The sequence below is a fragment of the Kwoniella bestiolae genome, chromosome 4 (genome assembly GCF_000512585.2).
Source record: "Kwoniella bestiolae CBS 10118 chromosome 4, complete sequence".
Classification (NCBI taxonomy): domain Eukaryota; kingdom Fungi; phylum Basidiomycota; class Tremellomycetes; order Tremellales; family Cryptococcaceae; genus Kwoniella; species Kwoniella bestiolae.
In genome coordinates, this window is record NC_089244.1 from 373,117 (window position 1) to 396,118 (window position 23,002).

The window sequence follows — 23,002 nt, forward strand, 5'->3', positions numbered from 1 at the left end:
TGCGCTACGGATCCACTCGACTCCCGCTCCCCTCTAGACGAATGGCCTCTCTATCGAGTCGACTACCCATTCTTCGGGCGAATCAGTGGTCCCCTTAGAGGACACAGTCCCGTCTTTGCCATCCGACAAATCATGGTCTATTTCTCCACCGCCCTCCCACCTCCAGCCGTATTCCTACACCAAGAGACCCTCCACGCTATCCCCTTACCTCCCCTAGCATCATGGTTAACAAGCTTAAGTCGACCAGAGCATCTCGTAAGATTGAACGACCTGTTAGAACGATACAAGACTCCTCAGAGCTATCATAGGGTTGATGTAAGGGTTGTGGAGAGCTCGGAGCTGCCTGTTGGAAGTCCGGATAGTCATGCTGCGGAGGTAGATGTGGATAGAGGGGGAAGGGAGATTGTTGAGTTGGAGAAGGGAGATACGTTGGAGAGGTACTGGTCGAGCAGAATTGCGAATGATGGTGCGAATGAACAAGAATCAGGAGAAGGCGAACAGCGGACGAATGGACCTGATACAATACAGATAAATGATGACGAGGAGAAAGAGATGGACGGTCCGATCGCTCAACCCCAAGCAGAAGCAGAGCAGACAGACTCAAACACACCACCAATCTCACAAACTGCCCAAGCCTTAAAAGCTCTTCAACTCCCTCCCCTACCCTCAGACCTTAAGCTAGATTCCAACCTCCCTCCATCGCCCATCCCAAATCACCCCTTACCTCCCATCGGACCCAAACGTAAAGTACGAGAACTACGGTTGGACCTTCGGACGTTAGATGCCGCTGCATTATTCGCATTAGAGACATGGCGTAGAGAGGAACTTGGACTTGAGAAGTTGAATATGGAGTTCCCCGATTCGGTGTGGTACAAGGATGCTACGCCTACTCCTTCACCTTCTCCTCCTCCACCGAGATACACATCGACGGGTAGGAAGTTTGGTGGGCTCAGGAAAGTACAGACACCTATAATTGTGAATAATGATGATGGAGATGAAGGACTGCATACAGGTTTAGGGCAAGATGTGGGTCAAGTGGGCGACGGGGAAGAGGCTGGGGATGGGATTATGTCGATAGAACAGAAGGAAGGATACGAAAATTTGGTTAACACCCTTCAGTCCAATAACCAAGATGAGGGGGATATTGAGACTCAACAAGAAATCAGAACCAACATCCAGATTCCAGATATATTAGAGAACACTGGTGATTTGGCTCATACAGATATCGAAGTGGTTAAGGAGAATGTCGAAGTGTCAGCTATGAACCAGACAAGCGCACAGCCTCAACACCAAAACCCGCCTGTCGAGTTTGAAAACCCTACTGTAGGATCAGCATTGATCGATAGGGGTCCCGATGATGCACCCCCTCAACCTCAGCCTCAACCTGAGATACAAGCAGAAGCAGAAGCAGGACCATCCCGTACCACCCCTCTATCCCCTTCTCCCGACATCCTCCTAAACGACATATTCAACGAGAAAGAGGATGATGATTCCGATTTCATACCTCCACCATCACCTCCTGCTCGAAGACCTAGACCTCGGAAGAACAGGAAATCTCGTAGTAGTATAGACAAATCAGCAGACCAGGACGGAGTATCGGTTGATCCTGAGATCTCTGAAATACCGATATCCACACCTTCAGCCAGCGAAATGAGAAACTCGAGACCGAGATCGCCAGAGGTATTTATGGCATCAAGTAGGAAATCAAAATCGGTATCTATCGAGGTGATCTCGCCGACCAAGTACGACCAAGCACTATATCCGAGTCAAGCAGGCGAAAGCATACAGATTCTACAATCGGTCCATCCAGCCCTGGTTGGAATGAACGATCGTTCCCCGTCTATAGAGTTACTGCCGGATCCCCCTGAACCTGCTAGATCCACGAAACGATCGAGAGAACCAATTCCCACGTCTACGCGATTGCCTAAGAAAGCCAGAATCTCTATCGATCCACCAGTGACAATCACGCCGATATCCGGAGCGAAAGCAAGGGCAAGATTCGTAGTTGAGATACCCAGTAGGAAAGTAATGGAGGACAGTGAAGAGGATGAGGAAGATGAGGAATGGGGATTCTTGAGATCGTTTGGTTAGGCTAGGCTTATATTTTTGGTTTATCGCCCTTCTGGGTTTTGGGGCTTTTGTTGATGTTTTGGTGTGACAGTTATGTACGTCCACGAGTTGTATATCATGCGCATGTGCGAAATTGATCATGACAATGTCCGCATCATGTATGTATATATATGCCAATGTACGATCAGCTGTGAGGAGATTGCAGCGAAGGGTAGGTACGAGCACTTTGCATACTGTTTGAAGAGACTCTATGTACACCATCTATATACATACGGGATCAAGCAAGAGCAACAGCAAAATAATCTATATACACCATCTATATACAAGCGGGATCAAGCAATATCAAGAGCAGAATAATCTATATACACCATCTGTGACCAGAGTCAAGCCAATCTTGCCGAACCAATACATCCCTCGTCACTCAATAAGAGTTGAACCCCGATGATCAAGCAATAGCCAACCCCCTAACTCTCAATTCAACCTCCCTTACACCCTCGACACCCTCAAGATCATCAGCCCTCAACCACTCCTCCTCATCACCCTTACTCCTCAGCCATGGCGTAGCCACCCTCTTATTGAGCGAATAACCTAACCCAATCCCCTCCATACCGTACATCAATTCCTCTTGTCCCTGAGTAGGAGCGGGAGGATGGGTAGACGTGGGACTGGGGAAATCATCCATAAACCTATGTGGGACCTTGGTAGGTGCTCGAAGGATCATATATCCCCCAGCTGGGTATTCGTATGTCGATATGTTGTTCGTGCCTACGAAGGGATCTCGGAAGATTGGAGGGGAACTGTACACGTTCGAAGGGAGGGGGTGCAGATCGGTATTGGTTTGGGATGGTTTGGGAAAGGGAGCGTGAGATAGTTGTGTGAGCTGTTGTTTCTGGATAGTGGGACGAGGAGGTAATTCGATCTTGAAGGATGGTCTTCTCTTTTGGTTGTTATGCTCATTCTCCATCACTCTCGCTTGGGCTGTTGAGGTGGTGTGTATACCCCTCGATGTTTGGTGGGGGGGAGTAAAGGAATTACCAATAGGGATTTGTGAGATTTTGAGTGAAGATCGTCGTTTCTCAGCTGTATTGAGGGATTTCATAGCGGGTTTAACCATATACCCATTTGCCTCCATGGCCGAAGTAGAAGGTAAATCGCCACGATGGTACGGGCCGGCTTCCATATACTCTTCTCTCAAGGGAGGACGACCAGATATGTGTTGAGAATGCTTTAGACAACCGACCAAACCTGAACCGAGATTGGGCTGAGGCGAGTGATGTACTACGTTCAGCGAACTGTGCGGGGTGGGGGGAACTCGACCATGATATGCATGTGGTGCGGTCGGAACGGGGGGGAAGTAGGAGGTACGAAGTTGGGGGTGGGCGATGGCTCGCAGGGAGGGTGAGGAGAGAGGTGATTGGGTTAGGTGGGGCATTGTGTTGTGTATGATTACGATTTGGTAAGTTGAACTGGAGGGTGATAGTCGTTGTGTTGTGTAAGTAGTGCTGGACAAGGCTGGATGGTGTGAGTGATGAATTGATGGCTGGAGAAAAATAGCTTTCTCCGACGACTCTGGTCGTTTATATACCCACTTCTCCCCTCCGTGCATGACCTTAGTGAACGACCATGCAAACGAGGTAAGTCATGGGACGACATTCACTTTCAGATAGTTACCATCAAACTCGTCCCAAATCAGTATCATGAGCATTTCAATTCGGTCCAACTTACACCGAGATATCACCGTTCTCAGCTTTTTAGCTCAAAGGAAGGTGCGTACGACTCGTGATCTGCAGTCGTTAGTACACTTTCGGAAGGAGAATTGTGATGTTAACTGGGTGATATTGGGTTGAAACATCGTTTTTAAGTCGTGCTTTCCAGCTACATCCGGTTGGATCGGATGATCTCTTACCGAGTGGGGAAATACTTCATGTAATGCAGTCACCCAAGTGGGGTACTTTGTATATCACAACGAACATCGTTGTGAAGAGCATGTTCCGTCCGAACATACAGTGCTTTGCATCTACACAGATACCATCAACGCACATAAGGGATGCCACCTATCTTCCGTTGCCACAGATCTGGACCACTAGTCAGGTGATGGGCAACAATGCCACCAGAGTATAATTCCGATAATCCCGCTGATTCTGCTTCGCATTCTGATTCTGAGCGATGATGAGATACGTAAGCATGACTACCACGACCACTTACATAACCTCGAGCGTATTGCTTTGTATTTGTTAATCATCCCACTTTACTCTGACTTCTTCCCTCCACTCGTACAGTCCACCACCATCACCATAGAGACACCTCATACCGATATGAGCATCAACCAAGACTCACACGCTTCTCTCGCTACACTACTCTATCCCCCCGGGACAGATGGGAGAGGACCAGATGAGACGGAAAGCCATCTTTTGGATTGTATGTTTTCCCACATACAATCATATGCTCCGGATGGGTCACTAACAGGTGGTTCTACGACGCGTAGATTTAGAACACGATTACCCTCATGCTGAATCTGGCGATGTATCAACTACTCAACATGGTGAGCTACCCCCATAGTTCTCATGGTATTCACTTCTCACATAGCTGACATGTATCCGCCCCAGCTCGCACAGACCAAGCACCCCTCGCCCCCCTCCCAGGCGAACGACAACCTCTCAGTGGTGTATCCTCTCCTTCCCAAGTAGCACCATCCAACAGAGCCCACCAACCATCATTCACAGCCTACCAACCAGGGGAGATCACCCGTTCTGTCCGTTCTGGCCGATCGACCTCCCCTCTGAATCCTACTATCCCCATCCCGACCAGCCTCGCCCGACTAGCTTCAGAAACCATCTCCAACCTCTCCTTACCTGATCCCTCGGTACTCAGCGGACAAGATATGATCGAGCAAGCAGCATTGATGAATGACCAGATCGACCGAGGGGAGATGGGCGGGAAGAGACGGAAATTACCTCATGAGAGAGCTGGGTGGGTCGAAATGGATCAACAGCAATTACGACCCAATGGAGGTGGGAACGGCGTGAAGAGAAGGAGAAATAGAAAGACCGATACCTCAATTAACGATGAGATCGCCCAAGCTCAGGCTCATGTCCTCGCTGTTGCTCAGGAGCCCAATCAGAGTAATTTACGAAACGATAAGCCTCCTTCAGCAGGGGGCAATGATGACCCAGCTACGGGTAGATACGATAATGAGTTTAGACAGTTGACGGAACTTAGTCAGTCGATATCTACCTCTGATATAGATAAGACCTTCGATTCGCTGGCTGCTTCCTCGAGTAAGGATGGGACGAAAGAAGATTCGTCAGCACCAATTATTGACCCTGCGCTGGCTGGTGAGGCTCCGGGCGAGGGAGCGACGAAACAAGCTTTGGAACAGGCTGCGAGAGAGTGAGTCTCTTTCTGAACCATACTGCTGCAGCCTGGCCCTCTTCGAACCATGTCAGATATTGGCGATCACGTGCTACATTCCCTCAGATAGTATTGATGGCTGACATTCGTACGATGTCAACAGATCTTCCCCCTCGAAATTATCAAGAGCAGAGCAGAACAAACGTGCTCAACAAGCTTTCAGGAGGAGGAGAGAAGAACATATGAAAAAGCTTGAGCAGGATTCTGCGCAGTTGGGATTGGTCAAAAGACAGATGGAACAGAAAGATGGGATCTTGAGGGATTTGGTATTGGTAAGTCCACCCCCTCTTTTATTTCTCGCCCTTAACCACGGATGGCCTCTAGCCTCCAAATCCCTTCTCTACTCCCTTTATCCTGTATATACAGCCACACTTCGAAATGGAAACATCTCAACTAATATTCGTCGAAACCGACAGGCCCTCGAATCGTCCAAAATTGAAATTGCAGCACTTCGCTCGTCCATCCAATTTCTCATCCCCCATTCATCCGTATTCCCATTGACTGAGCAAGGTACCTTGAACCTGGGTGAGGAAGTCAACATCAACAATGATACGCCAGTATCCGAAGAGGAAGTACTAAATGCGTTCGAGCTGTTGGAGAAGCAGGCTAGGGAGGTTGCGAAGCAGAACCATGCGAGGAGAGAATGATTGGTTTGGTCTGGTAGGGACATTTTTGTAAGATACCTTATATGGGAGAAAGTGAGATTAGATACCCAGAAAGATCAGGAGTCAGGAGAACATGGTGCTCTTTGTATATGATTGAGTACGAATATGTAATCTGTGTAGAAGTAGATGCCTGGTTCAGCATAACAAGTCAAGTGGAGGGGAACGCAGGAAGCAATGCAAAGTGCCACGTTCATTTGCCACGAGGTTGACTGAATACGACGTCAGTGTCAGCGTGAGTTGAAGAGTGAAAGGTGAATTGCGCGTCGATTGTCCATTACCGTTGACTTTGTCCATCTTTCAATATAACATCGTACATCACATCACTCTCCATAGATCAACACCACTCATTTAATCCAGAAGAACCCATCATGGCTAAGAACCCGACTGCAAAGCTCCAGGAGCCCACGAAAGAGGAGAAGAAAGGTGACGAGGGAACCACTCAGGTGGAGAAACCTGTAGTTGAAGAACCTGTATTGACTGTTGAAGAGGGTGAGTGAAATGACATATAGCCTTATCCAATGCCCATGTCGAGGAGGAACTACTCTCCGTACATCACTGTTTGCTCCGTCGAGTCATTCCAGCTGACTCGTCCTGTTGAACACCTCCACAGAGATCCTTAACAACATCACACTGATCGGAAGGGCCGTATCAACCATAGAACCCAGATTTACCATCAGAGTATTACGAACCCTAACTACGTTGAGGAAGAAATTGAGTAAAGCGGTGTTGAAGAATGTATTGGATCAAGCCTTCCCCAAGGGATGTAAGTCCTCATCTACCCCATGCTTAGATAGTGGAGGACATAGTCCGACTGACCATGTTGAATGATTTGATTAGCCAAAACCGGCCAATCACTCATCGCCAACCCCATATTCTCCTCTCTACCTTCTACTTCATCAGAAGAATCAATGGAAGTCGATCCCACCACGGATGACACATCGACTACAACGCAGAAGAAAAAGTTCTCTCCTCCATTAGATAACGGTGGGAACGACCTGGTTCCAGAGGGTATCATTTATTTGAGATTGCTTTTGATCCTTCTGAATCTGGACGCTGGGAAGGTAGTTGAGGTAAGTCATATCTCTTTCCTCTCCCCGTCGTTGGGTGAGCGGGTACAAGCTGACATGGTTGGTGTTCGAATTGGGATTAGGCCGGTGAATTTGCTCAGGAGACTACCGAGATCATCAGTTCCCTCAATCGACGAACGATGGATCAGATCGCTGCGAAGGTGTGGTTCTACCTGGCTAGATCGTATGAGCTGCAAGGTAGATTGGCGGAGCTGCAACCGTGAGTTTCAAGTTCATACCGCTAGCACCATCATTTTCTATCACGGATTTAATGCTGATCAGTGCTGTTGTTGGGATTATAGATCGTTCTTGGCGATCAGGCAGACAGCTTCTTTGAGGAAAGACGAGACTTTGGAGGTGAGCTGCCCTTCCTCCTCTATAATTACCCTTTTAGCTACAATGCGATCCTCAGTGAGAGACCATTTCTAATATGTTCATTCCCCAGGTCACCGTGATCAACCTCCTCCTACGATCATACTTGGCATCTCAGCAATACGACCAAGCCGACAAACTCATCGCCAAGTCGACCTTTTTAGGCGCTGCCAACCAAGCTCAGACTGTGCGATGGTTGTTCTACGCTGGTCGATTGAGAGCGATTCAGTTGAATTATGCGCAAGCGAGAAATTACTTGCAGACTGCCATTAGGAGGGCACCAAAGGATGAGGTCGCTCCTGGTTTCGTGCAATTGGTGGGTACAGCGTATTTCAAGTCATTCTCAAAGAATTTGGCACGGTAGATGGGTAAAAGCTGATTCTGATGACTGAATAACCAGATCCACAAATACTTTATCATTGTCGTTCTCCTCACCGGTGTGATCCCAGATAGAGCAATGTTCAGAAAACCAGTATTGAAACAAGCCTTATTACCATACTTCCAGATCGTTCAAGGTAAGTCTACCACTTCTTTCCTTTCTTTGTTGAATGAAATGATCTCACCTCGATCGACTGAGCTGATGTATTTGAGACATGTTACAGCCGTCAGAATAGGAGACATAACAGGCTTCGAAAAAGCTTTCCAAGCGCACGAACAAGTCTTCTTAAACGATTCGACCCACTTCCTCATCCTCCGACTAAGGCATTTCGTGATCAAGACCGCTTTGAGGTCTATCACACTTTCATACTCGCGTATCTCCCTTGCGGACATTTGCGTGAAATTGCGACTCGATTCAGAGGAAGATACAGAATACATCGTAGCAAAGGCTATCAAGGATGGTGTGATTGATGCGGTCATAGATCACGAGAAGGGGTTCATAGTCAGCAAGCAGATTAAGAATGTTTACGAGACGGACGAACCTACCGTTCAGTTTAATAAGAGGGTTAATTTCTGTACGCAGGTGTACAATGAGAGTGTCCGGGTGAGTCATATATTTTCACTTCATACTTGGGTTTATCAAGTGCTGATGGGATTCATGTCGACTATAGGCAATGAGATACCCTCCCAACGCCCATCGAAAAGGTAAGTTCTTGCATAAGCTTGCCGCTCGCTGATTTCGTGACGAAGCTAATTTGGTTTGATTTAATTTACTGAATATAGAACTCGACACAGCCGCCGATGCGAGAGAAAGAGATCGAGAGATCGCTCAGCTCATCCAGGAGAACGAGAACGACGCGGACGATATGGATGATATGGGTGATATCTAGGTGGAGATGTTCTGCGGTCCGATAGACAATAAATGTGTAGTAGAGATGAATATGCAAAATAACGTCAAATCAACCTCATCTCCCTCGATTCGATTTGCTGGTTCTGTCGTCAGGGTCCAGTCGGAATCAGCGGTACAGTTGCAATCTTTATAGAGCAGGGAACAAGACAATGCATTTGTGACGGTTGAAACAGCACATCATCCAGATATAAGCTACGCTAGACTACAACTAAGCATTGACTCATATTCTTCTTTCCACTTCTTACTTCCTTTTTCCTTCTCGCTTGAAACGACATACTCTCCAGTGATGAGTTTACCACTTCTTCTCGCCATCCCAAGCAGCATAGAACTTCTTCAAATCCTCCACGTCGTCCTTGGATCCCAAAAACACGGGACATCTACCGTGGATGTTCTTGGGAACCACATCGAGGATTCGTTGGGTTCCTGTCGTGGCTACTCCACCGGCTTGTTCGGTGAGGAAGGACATTGGGAAGGCCTCGTAAAGCATTCTCAATTTACCTGTAAGGATACAACGAACAACGATCAGTATATATAGTATTGTTTCGCCATCATATGCCCTCATACTCTATCTAGGAAGGGAAAAGGAATTGCTTCTTCCTCAAATGAAGACAGAGTCATATAAGAGTAAGGGTAACTCACCATCCTTACTCTTCTTGTCATCGGGATAACCGAAGATACCCCCGTACAGCAACGTTCGATGCACATCTGCAACCATCGAACCGATGTATCTGGCAGAGTAGGGTTTACCGTTGGCCGGGTATTTGATGGATTCGAGATACTTGTTGGTGGGTTCGTAGAAGTGGAGGGAGTTTCCTTCGTTGAACGAGTAGATCTTGCCTCGGGAGGGGATCTTGATGTCTGGGTGGGTGAGGATGAATTCTCCGAGGGCCTATAGTATTCAAGTATGAATGTCAGCATATATGAAGTAGAGTGTCCACTCAGGATTGAATGTTGACACTGGATTTGAGGGAAAAAAGACTGCCACCCACCTCATCAAGAGTGAAACCATCAACACCTTGTCCAGTAGATAGCACAAGGTTACAAGATGAACCGTACATGGTATAACCGGCAGCTACAAGGTCTTTACCGGGTTTCAAGACATCGGCAACAGAAGCTTTGGATGGGTCGGCCTAGCGCCCCCAAGAAAGAGATGTTAGCTTAATACTAGACATTATGTGTATGGCGAGACACACTCACGACCTTGTAGATACCAAAGATGGTACCGACGTTAACACCCGCATCGATGTTGGATGAACCATCAAGAGGGTCGAACACGACGGCGCTGTAAAGTGATTTCAGGTATCAGTAACCATATCTACAAGAATATTACGATCCGTATACATTACTTCAGATAAGAACGAGGTGAGGAAGAAAACCCAAACCCACTAAGTACCCTTAGATCCACCAACAATAATAGCCTCATCCACCTCCTCCGAAACCATCACACTACATTTCCCAGAAGCCGACAAGGCATTCACCATAATGTCGTTAGACAATACATCGAGCTTCTTCTGATCTTCACCTTGGACGTTGGACGCTCCGGCCAGACCGACGAGGTTGATGAGTCGGGCTTTTCGGACGTTGGAGGCGATGTATTTGGAGGTGACCTGTGGGTGTTGATTGGGTATCACAAATCGGACACAATAGGATGGTATAGGTGATATAGATTTCGAGGAGGGGGGTAATGATGAGAGAAGAAGCGGATTTCGTCAGCCTTCTATACTCTTCCATCTACGCACAACTGACTACCCCCTCCTTTCACAGCAAAGAGAACCACACCCACCTGAATAGCAATCAAAAGCATCGTCAGATCCCCCGAGGCCTCCTCACCCAACGCCCGTTGTCTAGACAAGATATGTCTCGTGAGGGTGATAAGGTCAGTGGTGGGTGGTTCGAGGTCCGCACCGAGTGTAGTTTGAGGGGCTGCCATTGTGTTTGAATGCGTCTGATTCGAAAGTAGAAGGGAGAGAAGTAGTGATTGTAAGTGTTGTTGTTGTCAACAAAGTGTTTGATAGGTTGGTCTTCTTAAGAGAAATGCTGGTATAGAATGGAAAGTTTGGGAATTCAGAGAATTCAGAGAATCAATCGGTACGGAAGAGGATTAAAGCGGCTATGACAAACTGGATCCATCTCACATCGCACCTTCACAATCAAACGGACCGAAAGGAAGTGAGAGAATAACCGTACGTCACTTATCTACTATCTCAGGGCATCACACATACACACACCCTGACTCACTCCGGACCGCTCACCGAATGCTCCGCGTACCACTCCAATCGGTTCTAATCGGATCCTGAATACTTTACCCCGCTTCACACTTGTTACCCTCTATGATGTATTCTCATACATCCATTTCAAAAAAAAACAAGTATATATAAGCAAGGGGTGAGAGGACGAGACAATAGCTTTCTATGCATGCATGCAAATTGGTACTGTATATAGTGACATGACTTCATTTCATCGAGAACCAGACTGCGATTGCGACCGTTACCCTACGCTAAAACATGACTTCATCCCTCGTTTATTCATCCTTGAATGCGGATGCGTCTACACCCAAAAACAAAACAACAAACGTCATTAGCAAGAAGTATCTTTATAATCGAGATCATTCTGACGTGCGTAGAGTACAGCTTGACCTGAAATCTGGAGGCCCATATTAAACAAGATTCTCACTCACCTATCACATCATCCACTCTCAAAATCATCCTTACGACTTGAGTAGCTAATAGGAACTGTTGTCGTTTCGAGATCAACGGGTCATATACATGTTGCGTCTTCATGTCTACCAACAACAACAAGGCATCAGCAGTGTGAGAAGACTAACTAGAAGAGGTATTATAACACTTACCATTTTCCCCCTTTCCAAGACAGTCAATACCTAATCTAGGGTTACCCTCAGTGACCTGTCGAGATTTCACATCCGCCAAAGTATCGATAGGTGATAGACCAGAGTTTTCAGCCAAAGCGAGAGGAATAGCATCGAGAGCTTTAGAGAATGCTCGCATGGCGTATTGCTCGATTGATGGGATCTACGGTTGAGTGAACCGACACGTCAGCCATTCACCATCCAAAGATAGACTATAGACTAGGCCACTCACCTCATCAGCCTTTTTGGATACAGCGATAGAAGCGCAAATCTCTGCAGCACCACCTCCGTAAACCACTCGATTATCTCTAACAAGGTTTCGTACTACACAGATGGCGTCGTGCAAGGCTCGTTTGGCTTCGTCGATGATCTACAGCAGCATACGTTTGATGAGCACAAAGCTCAATTGCTCATCACTAAGCGAGCGATTGATACTCACCATCTTGTTACTTCCTCTTACGAACACAGTCACAGCTCTAGTGTTCGCACACTCCTCAATGACGAGCATCTTGTCCCTTGTCGTACCGAACGTGAGCTCTCTGACCAGACCCGCTCGACCGAGCTTGTCAGCCGAGAGATCCTCGAAACGAGGTACGATTCGTCCGTTGGTAGCGATAGCAATGAGCTGCAAGCATTCATAGATAAGTCAGGTGCGCACGGCGTGGAGAAAGCTTATGTGGTGCGAACTCACCTCAATCTCTGGTCCACCGACCCATCGTACAGCCGGCAATTCGTTCTGCATGAGCAAGTGGTTGGCTTCGTCGTCGAAACCCCATTGACAAATGACGAGGTTGGCTCCGGTGTCCTTGACCCTGTCAAGATGCTGCATGTCAGCTCTGAAGGCATATTCCGGTTCGACTTCCTGCATCTTCCGGTAATTATACTCCACTTCAAGTTAACTCTGTCCCGTTGTTCATGTCTTCTCCCACAAAAAGTCCCTTTGAGGTTGTTCCGTCCACATCTCATTTTCTCGCAAAACCGTGATAGGCGAAGTCCGCGATAAGATGCTCGGACAGCTCGCACTCACATCTTAATCATATCTTGGAACTTCTCCTTTTCATACTCCCGTAACTTCTTAAACTCCTCAACACTCTCAATATCCAACTTATGTTTCGTCTTAGGTCTCGGAGGTTCGAACGGACAAGTCAGAATCGCAATCTTGGCATCCCTGACTGTAGATGGCATTTGAGGGTGCGACATATCCTTGTCCACTACCACACCCTTGACCAGCGAGGTATCTTCGAGGGATCCACCGACTTTTCCATCCACTTTGATGAGCTCGAAATCGACATCACGCCTTGCCAGGTCCGCTACGGAGAGGACCGCGTCGACGGCGATGTTGGCGAATTTGTCGTGGGCTATTGAGACGCTGCGGAGAGTATGTCGATCAACTTGCAGCTCTGGTCGCTCAAGGTTGAGTAAGTGGAAGTGAGCTTACATCTTACTTCCCAAACTTGTTTTGGCGGTTTTCAGCAAGTTGGTGGTATCTTCTTTGCTGAACTCGATCTGTACATTGGTAAGAAGACGAAGACTAGCATGATGAGTGTATGCTTCGCAAATACTGTGTATATGGTAGAAGCAGCACTCACCTTATCGGCTACTCTATCCAATTCTTGCACAGCAACCTCACAAGCCTTCTCATAACCATCTGCTATCCTGATAGGGTGAATACCTCTGTCCAAGAGATCCAAGGCGGAAGAGAGAAGGGCACCGGCGAGCACTATCATGAAAGGTGGGCTTTAGCTCACGCTTCCAAGAGAAACTCAAGGTTATGGGCCTTTGGACGAGCGCAGAGCAAACAGATCATTTTATAACGGTGATGATGACTGGTCCTTTCTTCTTTACTCGTAAGGGATGAGACAAAGTGGGAAAGACACGCACCGACAACACCAGTCGTACCATCACCAATCTCGTCATCCTGCGACTTGGAAACCTCCACCAACAGCTTTGCAATCTGATGTTCCACTTCCATCTGACCGAGGATGGTCGCTCCGTCGTTGGTGACTGTTATATCTCCATCAGGGGAGATGAGAATTTTGTCGAGACCTGTTGGAAGCATGTCAGCGGTGCTCGAGTATGTCAGATCATGGTGCTACGGTAAGGTAATGTGCTGTGTGAGCAATGATGGTTGAACACTCACCTCGAGGTCCGAGTGATGATTTTATGATGTTGGTGACTACACCGGCCGATGACCAGAAAAAATCAGTACAGTCTCCCTTCTTCAACACTCTTCCATCATTTTCGCTCACCGGCTCGAGCAGCTAGAATATGACTCTACGATGTTGTGATTGATCAGCTGCAGAACCTTTCCAAAAAGGTTGGAAGAGAGACGCCTCACCCTGATAGCTTCCAACCCATGCGTTCGCACTTTCTTCCCTTGCTCACTGTATATACTATCAGCTATAATTTTCCTAGAAAGGTTGGACATGAGATGATAGCTGACTCACCGAACGATGATGAATGGTCGTCCATTCTAACACCGTCAATTCAACATTTTCAGCTAAATCCATCGAGGGACAGTGAGGGAAGAGATAACCAAACGTCACGTACCTCGTCTTGAGCATATACGGCTGATCCAGGATCTATCTGACCTACTGACATTTTGCTTGGTTCTTTTGGGTATTACAGAGATATGAAGACGACGAAGTAGAACGCGAAATGATCATATAATTTTGGAAGATTGCTCAAGAATTATCATCTTAAATTCCATGAACATCCACCAACGCGCGTGGGCCGCATGTTTAGGCTCGCAATTTCCACTGGAGTTTCGCACACCTAACTTATCAAGAGAAGGGTGGAGGTTCCTTTCGAAAGTTGATGTCCAGTCTAGAATTTGTTGACAGTGATGAGATGCGCGATTTCTTGACTTCTAAGCTGTCGCACAACCACCAATATCGTAGCACCTGGCGCAAAAGATAGATCGCACAATGGTAGACGCACAGAAAGTCACAGGCAAAAAGCCCGTACGAGAACACCGAGGCAAAACCGCCAAGCAAGCTACCAAACCTGTCGATGTTAGCCCCAACGAGCCATATAAAATGCGAATCACCTCTGGAGGGTCTATCGCATCTTATGTCGATTTCGCCATTAGCTTCCTGAATGTGAGTTATAGAACATGTATTATATCTATTCAATTAGCGGTCCAGAACGTGAGTGACCATGCTTATATCTCTTCTTTCGTAGGATGACCCCCACACACCATTAGTCCTTCATACCCTCCCCCCTCCCCCTTCCACTACAACGCAAGAATATAACGAAGCAAGCCCTTCAACACCCAGTGCCAAGTACCCCACAACCCTCCTATCATGCACCACCAACATACCCCGACTAATCACAGTAGTGGAAATCATAAAACGCACCTATCTCGAAGCACTCTGCTCGGCCAAACACGAACGCAACCCTAAAATCAAGGGGAAGGAGAAGATGAGGATGAGTAAGGGGATATGGCAATACACTGAATCGGCTTTATACCACCCTTCCGCCCAGATGGACGGCGGAGGAGAGGGGGAGGGGAATAGTCTGGAGAGGGTATTGGGGGGGAAATCTAGGTGAGCCGATACCTCTTTCTCATAGTTGACTAAACTTTATCGATATCGGTATCGGTATTTAGGCTTAGGCTGATGTGCTTCGATTGTTGCAGACCGAAAATGATACATCATCCGTATCTTACCGTCACGCTTTCGACTGTACCGCTAGGATTGGAGGAAAGGCGGAACGTAAATGTACAGCATGTTTTGGTGAAGAGTAGAAATAGGAGGAAGAAGGGGAGAGGGAAGGAGGATGATGCGGGCGACGAAGCAGAAGCAGAATTTGGCGAGGAGATGGAAGAAACTGGAAACGTGAATGGTATTCGGAAGAAATCCGTCGTCCATGGTAGTACGAAGGATGACGCGCAAGGTATGACGGAGGAAGGGAATGGAAAGTCCGGGAAAGGTTTGAAGCGAAGTTCAGATGGCGAAGAACAGCAGAATAAGATTGGCAAGAAACGGAAAATTGATGGGGAGAAAAAGTAGAGAACAGAGAATGTCAACGTGCCCATGCGCAGAGAAAGATAACCTTACTGATGAGCATTGGGCGAGGTCCGATGAATCGTGCATGTAATGTAAATATAAAGTGTATATGCTGTATGTATTGTCATAATGCTACAAATGCTATTTGTCCTCTCTCTCTTCAACTCGGAAATCACCATCCCATCTAGTGCTACCAAAACACTGCGAAGGGAGCTCTCAGAAGAGCGATGCTTGTGAAATTATAGTCCCCCGCCTATCCCATCCTTGACTCCCAGCAGATCAACACGACCTGTTCTATCGATGTTCTCCCTAATTCACAGGCCTCATCGACAACTCCCTCTTCACCACCTCCCCCTCAATCCTCAAATCCGGCTTCTTCCCCGGCAATTCAACCTTCGTATCTCCCTCCCCCGTCTCTAGGATCTGATGCTTAGCCCAATCGATAGTGGGGAACTCCACATCAAACCTAACGTACATATCTCCTTTTCTACCGGTACCTCGGATGGGCATACCTTCACCTTTGATAGTATAGATCGAACCGGGTTTGATTATCCTTTCTCCCTTTTTCGACTCTATCTGTATACCCCTACCGTCCAAGTGGATAAACAATATTCTAGAGAAGCCCAAGAGTGATTCAGAAAGTCGGATGGAAATGAGGATGGAGAGACCACCTTGAGTGTGGGGTTGGGGTTTGAAGGACGGATGGGGGAGGTGGCGGATTAGGAATATTATGTCTCCTGCTGGTACTTCGGGCTGGGCGGGTGAGTGGGAAAAATCAGATAAGTATACCAAAATCAACTCTAAACAGTAGAGGAAATGCCGACTCACCTCCTCATCACCTTCGCCTCGCAGGGCTATCCTCTCGCCATCCTCTGTTCCAGGATCAATCATGAATTCTATCCTCTTCTTCTCCTTCGTTACTTTCAGTCCTTTACATTTCTTACACTTCTCCTTATCCCTTATTTTCTTACCTTCGCCATGACATGAGGGACAAGGGGATTTTACTTTACCCAGCAAGCCAGGTGCGATCTACGTTCATTTCCAACCGTATCAGCCCCATCTACCTCACAACGAATTCCCAAAATATACATGAAAGCAAGTACGGAGTAGGAGTAGAGGGGATACCACTCACATGCCTATCGGTAAATACCACTCCCTTGCCTTCACAATTCCCACATTCCTTTGGCTCTACCCCCGCCCTCGCTCCAGACCCTTCACATCCCCCGCATATCCTATCCCTCTCCAGATTCATAATCACCTTTTTACCCTTGTATGCCTCTTCCAAGCTTATATCATAGGGTATAGTGGTATCTCTCCCCTTTGTGGGTTTCCTCCTACGTGAAGGACCACCTCCCATCTCGAACTCAAACCCACCACCGCCCATACCGAATCCACCGCCGAACATCTGCGAGAAGAGGTCGTCCATGTCCATATCTGAGGGCATGCCTCCTCCTCTGGGTGGTCCGTCTGGTCCGTGGGAGTCGTATGTTGCTCGCTGCGTTCATCACCATATTAGCTTCCATAGCCATGACGATGTCTGAGTACACGACGTATGACTATAACCCACATCATTGGGATTCGATAATGTCTCGTAAGCTTGTCCTATCTTTTGGAATGTCTCGTGCGCTTGTGGATCGTCTGGGTTCTGCATTGACATTGAGTGTCAGCTTCTTCCAGCGAACGCCTAATCCCCATTCAGCTCACCTTGTCCTATTTTACAAGATAATTTGGTGTTCTTTAATGATTAGTAATGAAACATCTTCCTTTCCTCGAAAATCGCTCACAGGATGATGCTGCATAGCCTGTTGACCGATTCACATTATTTCAGCAAAGATGTCTTTATTCGTATGAGACCAACCCACCTTCTTCTTATAAGCCTTCTTGATTTCGGCGTCGGTAGCATCTACCGATACCTCGAGTAAGTCATAGTAGGTCGTATCGAATACCACTGATCGGCACACACGGGTTGATCAGTGTCTTTGGCCGGGTGAGCGACCATCCCTTTGCAACACTCACTTTTGAACTTTGCACTGTAGACCGAGCTATTGCTGATTATTTGCGCTATTCTTTACCGAGTCAATGTTCTTCTCCACCGTCATCATCGTTGTCGTCTCGGACATCATCATCCTCGTCACCAGTCAAAATGATGAGATGAATGTTATGTCACGTGATAATTTCGGCGACATCGGTCTGTTTCGGTTTTGAGTGTGTTTTCTGATTAAAAGGAGGGATCTAATAAATGTCCGGCCCCAACCCCATGAGATACCGGGTGTATAGAAATTATTTGATATTTATACGGATAATACGTTATATGAGCTCCGCTGGATACTACAGAGATACCCACCCTTGTCATCTCATACATCCCCTTTTCACATCTTCATCTAACTTGTTTGGTCTCCTTCTTTTCTCTTTCTCTCCTTCAGAAATTTCAGCTTGCCTTCCCTCTTCTTGCTGTCCACCTTACCAAAATGAGCTTCATCGCTTCCAGAAACGCTCTCAGAGCTCAGGTCAGTTACGTCTCCAACTCTTATCTCTCGGCCGTATCTTCTCTGCACACTTTTAGCCGATTTCCCTCTCTCTTGCTTCTATTGACATGTAGCTGATATTAACACTCGTGTGCAGCTCAAACCATCTTTCGCTAGAACTTTCGCTTCTACCCCTTCAGCCTTCGCCCCTACCCTCAAGGAGCGATTGACCGAACTTATCCCCAAGGAGATCGAAAATGTCAAGGCTGTAAGAGCTGCTCACGGTAACAAGAGCTTTGGTGAGGTTACCGTTGACCAGGCTTACGGTGGTATGAGAGGTATCAAGGTGGGTTTAATTTCCTCCCTCTCTTCGTCTTCTCTTCGACAGCAGAAGTACAGGATGTAAGCTGACACCGTTTATCTGTCCATAGGGTTTGATCTGGGAAGGATCCGTCCTTGACGCTGATGAGGGTATCCGATTCAGAGGACTCACCATCCCCGAAGTTCAACAAAAGTTGCCTACCGCTCCAGGTGGTACTGAGCCTCTTCCCGAGGGTCTCTTCTGGTTACTCGTAACCGGTGAAGTACCCACTGAGGAGCAGGTCAAGGGACTCTCCCAAGAATGGGCCGCCAGAGCTGAACTCCCCAAATTCGTCGAGGAGCTCATTGACCGATGCCCCAACACCCTTCACCCAATGACTCAATTCTCCATCGCCGTCAACGCTGTAAGTCACAACTCACTCTCGAATGATCGTAAGATATATTGTATTAGCAGCTGGCTGACGTGTTTCTGATGCGATTAGCTCAACCACGACTCCGCTTTCGCCAAGGCCTACTCTAACGGTGTCCACAAGAGAGAATACTGGAAGACCACCTTCGATGACTCCATGGACCTCATTGCCAAACTCCCCAACATCGCTGGTCGAATCTTCAGAAACGTCTACGGTGATGGTAAGCTCCCAGCTATCGACCAATCCCTCGATTACTCCGCCAACTTGTCCAACTTGCTCGGTTTCGGTGAGAACAAGGAGTTTGTCGACCTCATGAGATTGTACATCACCATCCACTCTGATCACGAAGGTGGTAACGTCTCTGTGAGTGTAGCTGTACCTTTGTGACATGTAACACACGACGGCTAACAACCATGTAATCGAAATAGGCCCACACTGGTCACTTGGTCGGTTCAGCCCTCTCTGATCCTTTCCTCTCCTTCGCTGCTTCCCTCAACGGTCTTGCCGGTCCTCTTCACGGGTAAGTCATCTGTCAGCTAATAATCGCCAGGTTTGCCGAATGATAGCTGACATCCGAAAATAGTCTTGCCAACCAAGAAGTACTCCGATGGGTCCAAAAGATGCAAGCTGCCATCGGTAAAGAACCCACCGACGAGCAAGTTGCCGAATACGTTTGGTCTACTCTTAAATCCGGACAAGTCGTCCCAGGTTACGGTCACGCCGTCTTGAGAAAGACTGTGAGTACACAGCTAAAGGCCAACACGATTATCAGAGCTTAGCTGATCCAATGACTCTTTGACTCATTTAGGACCCTCGATACACCGCTCAAAGAGAGTTCGCCCTCAAGCACCTCCCCAACGACCCAGGATTCAAACTCGTCGGTCAAATCTACAAAATCGTCCCCAACATCCTCCTCGAGGCCGGTAAAGCCAAGAACCCATGGCCCAACGTTGATGCTCACTCTGGTGTCTTGTTGACCTACTACGGTCTCCACCAACAAGACTTCTACACCGTGTTGTTCGGTGTTTCCCGAGCCTTCGGTGTTGTCTCTCAATTGATCTGGGACAGAGCTCTTGGTGTAAGTTTGGCTTTTTCCTTCACATATAATACAACAAGGCTGATCATATAACGCTGAATCATAGATGCCCCTCGAGAGACCCAAGTCATACTCTACCGAAGCTATCAAGAAGATGTTCGAAGGTAAATAAATGATCGCACGAGAATCTTTGTAGCTATTTGATTCGATTAGGTGAAAAGTATATATGACGATTTATAGTATATATGACTTTTGCTGGATTCAAGGGAAATGCATCTGATCTTTGCATGTTATGTCATGGTGCTCAATAACCAATAACCATATCTGCAGGTGAAGTGTCAGTAGTTCTTGGTCGTGGCGAGCAGAGACTGCAGTCAGTGCAGGAAGTTACTGTTCAAGTAGGATCGTAATCAAATTCGGCGATGAACGTTGCATTCAGTTTAGACACGCATGTAAGAGCGATTGATTATTCGTCAGGTTCATGCATTTCGTACTGTATATAATACATCCCCATCAACCCATTGCCTCCTAAACAATGGAAATATCACCCAAACTAATCCATTCCCTCCCCACCCTCCCATCAATCCTCCCTTCACCCTCACTTGCACTCGCAACCTCGTCCTCAAGAATCAATACCCTCAGTCCACCCAGATTGAACAGCCCCTCATGGAATGCTATGAAATTCAATTGGAAATCAAATGCCACTTCCCACTTGTATTTCTTCTTTGGTTCACCCTCGGTATCAAGTAGATAAGATTGACCGGTATTCTCGAGGACTTTTCGTAGTGTCGCGGTAGGTAGGATCTGCAGGGAAATACCCAGATTCACAATCCCCTCTGTCCCATCCGATTTACGGGTGGTAGTGATGTAAGGTGATGGTGGGAATACCTCTTCTGCATTTTCTCCTTCCTCTTGTAATATCTGTTGAGTGGTGTTACTGAAAGATACAGGCGTGGCATTTTGGAACCTCGTTTCTGATCTTGGTGAATTAGCTACCGAATTCAGGCCTTGCGTTTGAGCTTGTCTTAACTGGCTGGTTATAGATGATGGAGTCATGGGTCTGGAAGGTCCAGAGAGAGGTGAGAAAGGGCGCTTGTCATTTGGGGCAGGTGTGGGTGTGTTTGTGCGTGAAGGCGATAGGATCGATATCTGCAGACCACCAGGCCCTGCTGCTGCTGCTGCTGCTGCTGTGACTTGAGGTGGAAGGGGTGTAAGGTATTGGATTGCAATTCTTGGTGGGGGTGGTACGTCGGTAGTGGTAGATACTCTTGATGAGATCCGACTTAGAGGTACATCATCTTCATCTTCACCTGCATCTTCCTTTCGTTCGTCCGATATTGATGGCTTCCTCGTCGTCCTTTCACTCTCATGTATGTACCTCGTAGATCTCACACCAAGCTTGAATCCCATTGAGAATCTGTTCTCTACCTCGTACTCCCTCACATCATCCTGATTCTCCACTAACGTCAGGTCATACTCCCACTGATCTGGTTCCTCCTTCTGTATGGTCCCCTTAATCGGACTAGGAGCTAACAGCGTCCCGGCCAACCGATCTTTATTGGGTGTAGCCAGTGGACTTCCAGGAGTAGCATTGGATTGTGAACTAAGCGTACGAGCCGGCAATACCCCTCCGAACCCCTTGGGCGGCGGGGCAGGTGCAGGTGTGGTGGGGATGGGAACTCGTCTATTCAAAGTGGAAGTTTGTAGTCTCCCTTTCAAGTGATATTCCCCAGATAACCATGTGACGTCCAATCGTCCCAGAGGAAGGATCGTACCCCCCGGATAAGAGGGCGGGAACGTCGATCTCTCACCTCCTTCTTCGGGTGAAGGGGAAGGGAAAAGGACGAATAGGAATTGACGTATATCCTCTGGTAAGAGCATTACCCCCTCATTCTCGTCTTGAATGGAATGGGATAGTAGTCCTTGGACGGGTTCCAAGAGGACTTTGGAGAGGATCATTGATTCGCCTGAGACGTTTTGGATGAGGATCTCGAGGTATACTTGTTCTCTCTTGGTGGGGGATAGTAGAGTGTTGGGGTTGGTGGGAGTTTGGATACGAGTTTTGATTGATAGAGGTGGGATGACCTATTAAGTGCGACACAGAATACATGTCAATCGCATGACTCTCCTACACAAGAGAGAGTTGTACAGAGGAAATGAATTACTCACATTGAATTTCAAAAACCTCTGAAAAGTCTTCCTCCCCTCCAAAGTCTCCCAAGCCACACTAACGATCAAAACGTTCAACCCCAGATCCTTGATCTCATTATCTATCTGTAATCCTACCCGTTCGCCGTACTTCAACACCGACAATTTATCTACCTTCTCCTCTACCTCTTCTTTGGGCTCGGTCCCTTCAGTCCCCTCGGTGGAAATTGAATCGTTCGAATGGATAACCTCCCCCAACCTATACCTCCCACTCCCCCCCTGACATTCAACCATCATCCGAACTCCCAACACGTCATTCCGCTGCGAACCGGTGTTTTCCAGTGATATATCCAGGTCCAACGTCGATCCGAGGGAGACATTCCCATAGGGCGTTGGGTAATTTGGTGTAGGTGAGAAATGGAACTCCCTAGGTGGGGATGGGAGGGGGGAGGGGTCGGTGAGTGAGATCGGTTGGGAGGAAGGGATGTATGTTGGTATAAGGGAGGGAGGAGATAATTGATTTCTACGAGCGGAGATTGGAGTTAGTATCTCTTATTCTCATTCGAACAAGGAGAGCGACGTGGTAGATTAACACGTCGGGGGCGAAGGACGAGGAACTAGTAATCTGGGATGAAGATAAACTCACATGAGCAGTGTGAGCGGAGGTTCCATCGTTGCAAGATCGCTGAGAATAATGACTCAATAATTGAGAATGGAAGTCTTGCGTCGAGTGGACGTTATAACCGTTGCTTCGTTGCTGTTGTACCAAAGCAGGCAGCTTCGAACACGTATTGAGCAGTTGATTGATGCTAAGGAGATATCATGCCGGTGATGAAACGATGTTCGGTATCCATACTGTTGTTGTTGTCACGT

At 47.5% G+C, this 23,002-nt stretch overlaps 10 protein-coding genes across 10 annotated transcripts; 5 read left to right on the forward strand and 5 right to left on the reverse strand.

Moving 5' to 3' along the window:
• Positions 1-132: 132 nt before the first annotated feature.
• On the forward strand, positions 133-2,091 carry I302_105706 (uncharacterized protein; the record flags this gene model as incomplete). The annotated part of the gene is made up of 1 exon (XM_019191456.1): positions 133-2,091. The coding sequence occupies one exon, from the start codon at positions 133-135 to the stop codon at positions 2,089-2,091; it is 1,959 nt and encodes a 652-aa protein (XP_019046086.1).
• A 424-nt stretch (positions 2,092-2,515) lies between these two features.
• Positions 2,516-3,502, reverse strand: I302_105707 (uncharacterized protein; the record flags this gene model as incomplete). Its single annotated transcript, XM_019191457.1, has 1 exon — positions 2,516-3,502. The coding sequence occupies one exon, from the start codon at positions 3,500-3,502 to the stop codon at positions 2,516-2,518; it is 987 nt and encodes a 328-aa protein (XP_019046087.1).
• An 883-nt stretch (positions 3,503-4,385) lies between these two features.
• Positions 4,386-6,128, forward strand: I302_105708 (uncharacterized protein; the record flags this gene model as incomplete). Its single annotated transcript, XM_019191458.1, has 5 exons — positions 4,386-4,488; positions 4,556-4,612; positions 4,677-5,460; positions 5,585-5,753; positions 5,898-6,128. The coding sequence occupies 5 exons, from the start codon at positions 4,386-4,388 to the stop codon at positions 6,126-6,128; spliced, it is 1,344 nt and encodes a 447-aa protein (XP_019046088.1).
• A 386-nt stretch (positions 6,129-6,514) lies between these two features.
• I302_105709 (uncharacterized protein) lies at positions 6,515-8,853 on the forward strand (the record flags this gene model as incomplete). Its single annotated transcript, XM_019191459.1, has 10 exons — positions 6,515-6,635; positions 6,757-6,909; positions 6,984-7,216; positions 7,297-7,433; positions 7,516-7,570; positions 7,659-7,901; positions 7,986-8,100; positions 8,188-8,567; positions 8,635-8,668; positions 8,747-8,853. The coding sequence occupies 10 exons, from the start codon at positions 6,515-6,517 to the stop codon at positions 8,851-8,853; spliced, it is 1,578 nt and encodes a 525-aa protein (XP_019046089.1).
• Positions 8,854-9,165: 312 nt separating this feature from the next.
• Positions 9,166-10,803, reverse strand: I302_105710 (uncharacterized protein; the record flags this gene model as incomplete). Its single annotated transcript, XM_019191460.1, has 6 exons — positions 9,166-9,371; positions 9,513-9,762; positions 9,863-10,003; positions 10,071-10,155; positions 10,260-10,480; positions 10,657-10,803. The coding sequence occupies 6 exons, from the start codon at positions 10,801-10,803 to the stop codon at positions 9,166-9,168; spliced, it is 1,050 nt and encodes a 349-aa protein (XP_019046090.1).
• A 591-nt stretch (positions 10,804-11,394) lies between these two features.
• I302_105711 (T-complex protein 1 subunit epsilon) lies at positions 11,395-14,340 on the reverse strand (the record flags this gene model as incomplete). The annotated part of the gene is made up of 15 exons (XM_019191461.2): positions 11,395-11,420; positions 11,551-11,655; positions 11,722-11,902; positions 11,972-12,109; positions 12,179-12,364; positions 12,431-12,551; positions 12,767-13,108; positions 13,178-13,245; positions 13,329-13,459; positions 13,621-13,785; positions 13,880-13,915; positions 13,989-14,013; positions 14,078-14,123; positions 14,187-14,212; positions 14,290-14,340. The coding sequence occupies 15 exons, from the start codon at positions 14,338-14,340 to the stop codon at positions 11,395-11,397; spliced, it is 1,647 nt and encodes a 548-aa protein (XP_019046091.2).
• Positions 14,341-14,666: 326 nt separating this feature from the next.
• Positions 14,667-15,752, forward strand: I302_105712 (uncharacterized protein; the record flags this gene model as incomplete). The annotated part of the gene is made up of 3 exons (XM_019191462.1): positions 14,667-14,840; positions 14,923-15,287; positions 15,380-15,752. 3 exons carry the CDS (start codon positions 14,667-14,669, stop codon positions 15,750-15,752), a joined length of 912 nt encoding a protein of 303 aa, XP_019046092.1.
• Positions 15,753-16,058: 306 nt separating this feature from the next.
• I302_105713 (uncharacterized protein) lies at positions 16,059-17,935 on the reverse strand (the record flags this gene model as incomplete). Its single annotated transcript, XM_019191463.2, has 7 exons — positions 16,059-16,502; positions 16,578-16,778; positions 16,882-17,244; positions 17,317-17,394; positions 17,534-17,551; positions 17,612-17,697; positions 17,917-17,935. 7 exons carry the CDS (start codon positions 17,933-17,935, stop codon positions 16,059-16,061), a joined length of 1,209 nt encoding a protein of 402 aa, XP_019046093.2.
• A 282-nt stretch (positions 17,936-18,217) lies between these two features.
• Positions 18,218-20,153, forward strand: I302_105714 (citrate synthase, mitochondrial; the record flags this gene model as incomplete). The annotated part of the gene is made up of 8 exons (XM_019191464.1): positions 18,218-18,256; positions 18,372-18,560; positions 18,646-18,939; positions 19,018-19,308; positions 19,374-19,465; positions 19,529-19,682; positions 19,754-20,023; positions 20,088-20,153. The coding sequence occupies 8 exons, from the start codon at positions 18,218-18,220 to the stop codon at positions 20,151-20,153; spliced, it is 1,395 nt and encodes a 464-aa protein (XP_019046094.1).
• A 356-nt stretch (positions 20,154-20,509) lies between these two features.
• I302_105715 (uncharacterized protein) lies at positions 20,510-22,801 on the reverse strand (the record flags this gene model as incomplete). Its single annotated transcript, XM_019191465.1, has 3 exons — positions 20,510-22,066; positions 22,151-22,652; positions 22,776-22,801. 3 exons carry the CDS (start codon positions 22,799-22,801, stop codon positions 20,510-20,512), a joined length of 2,085 nt encoding a protein of 694 aa, XP_019046095.1.
• Between the last annotated feature and the right edge of the window lie 201 nt (positions 22,802-23,002).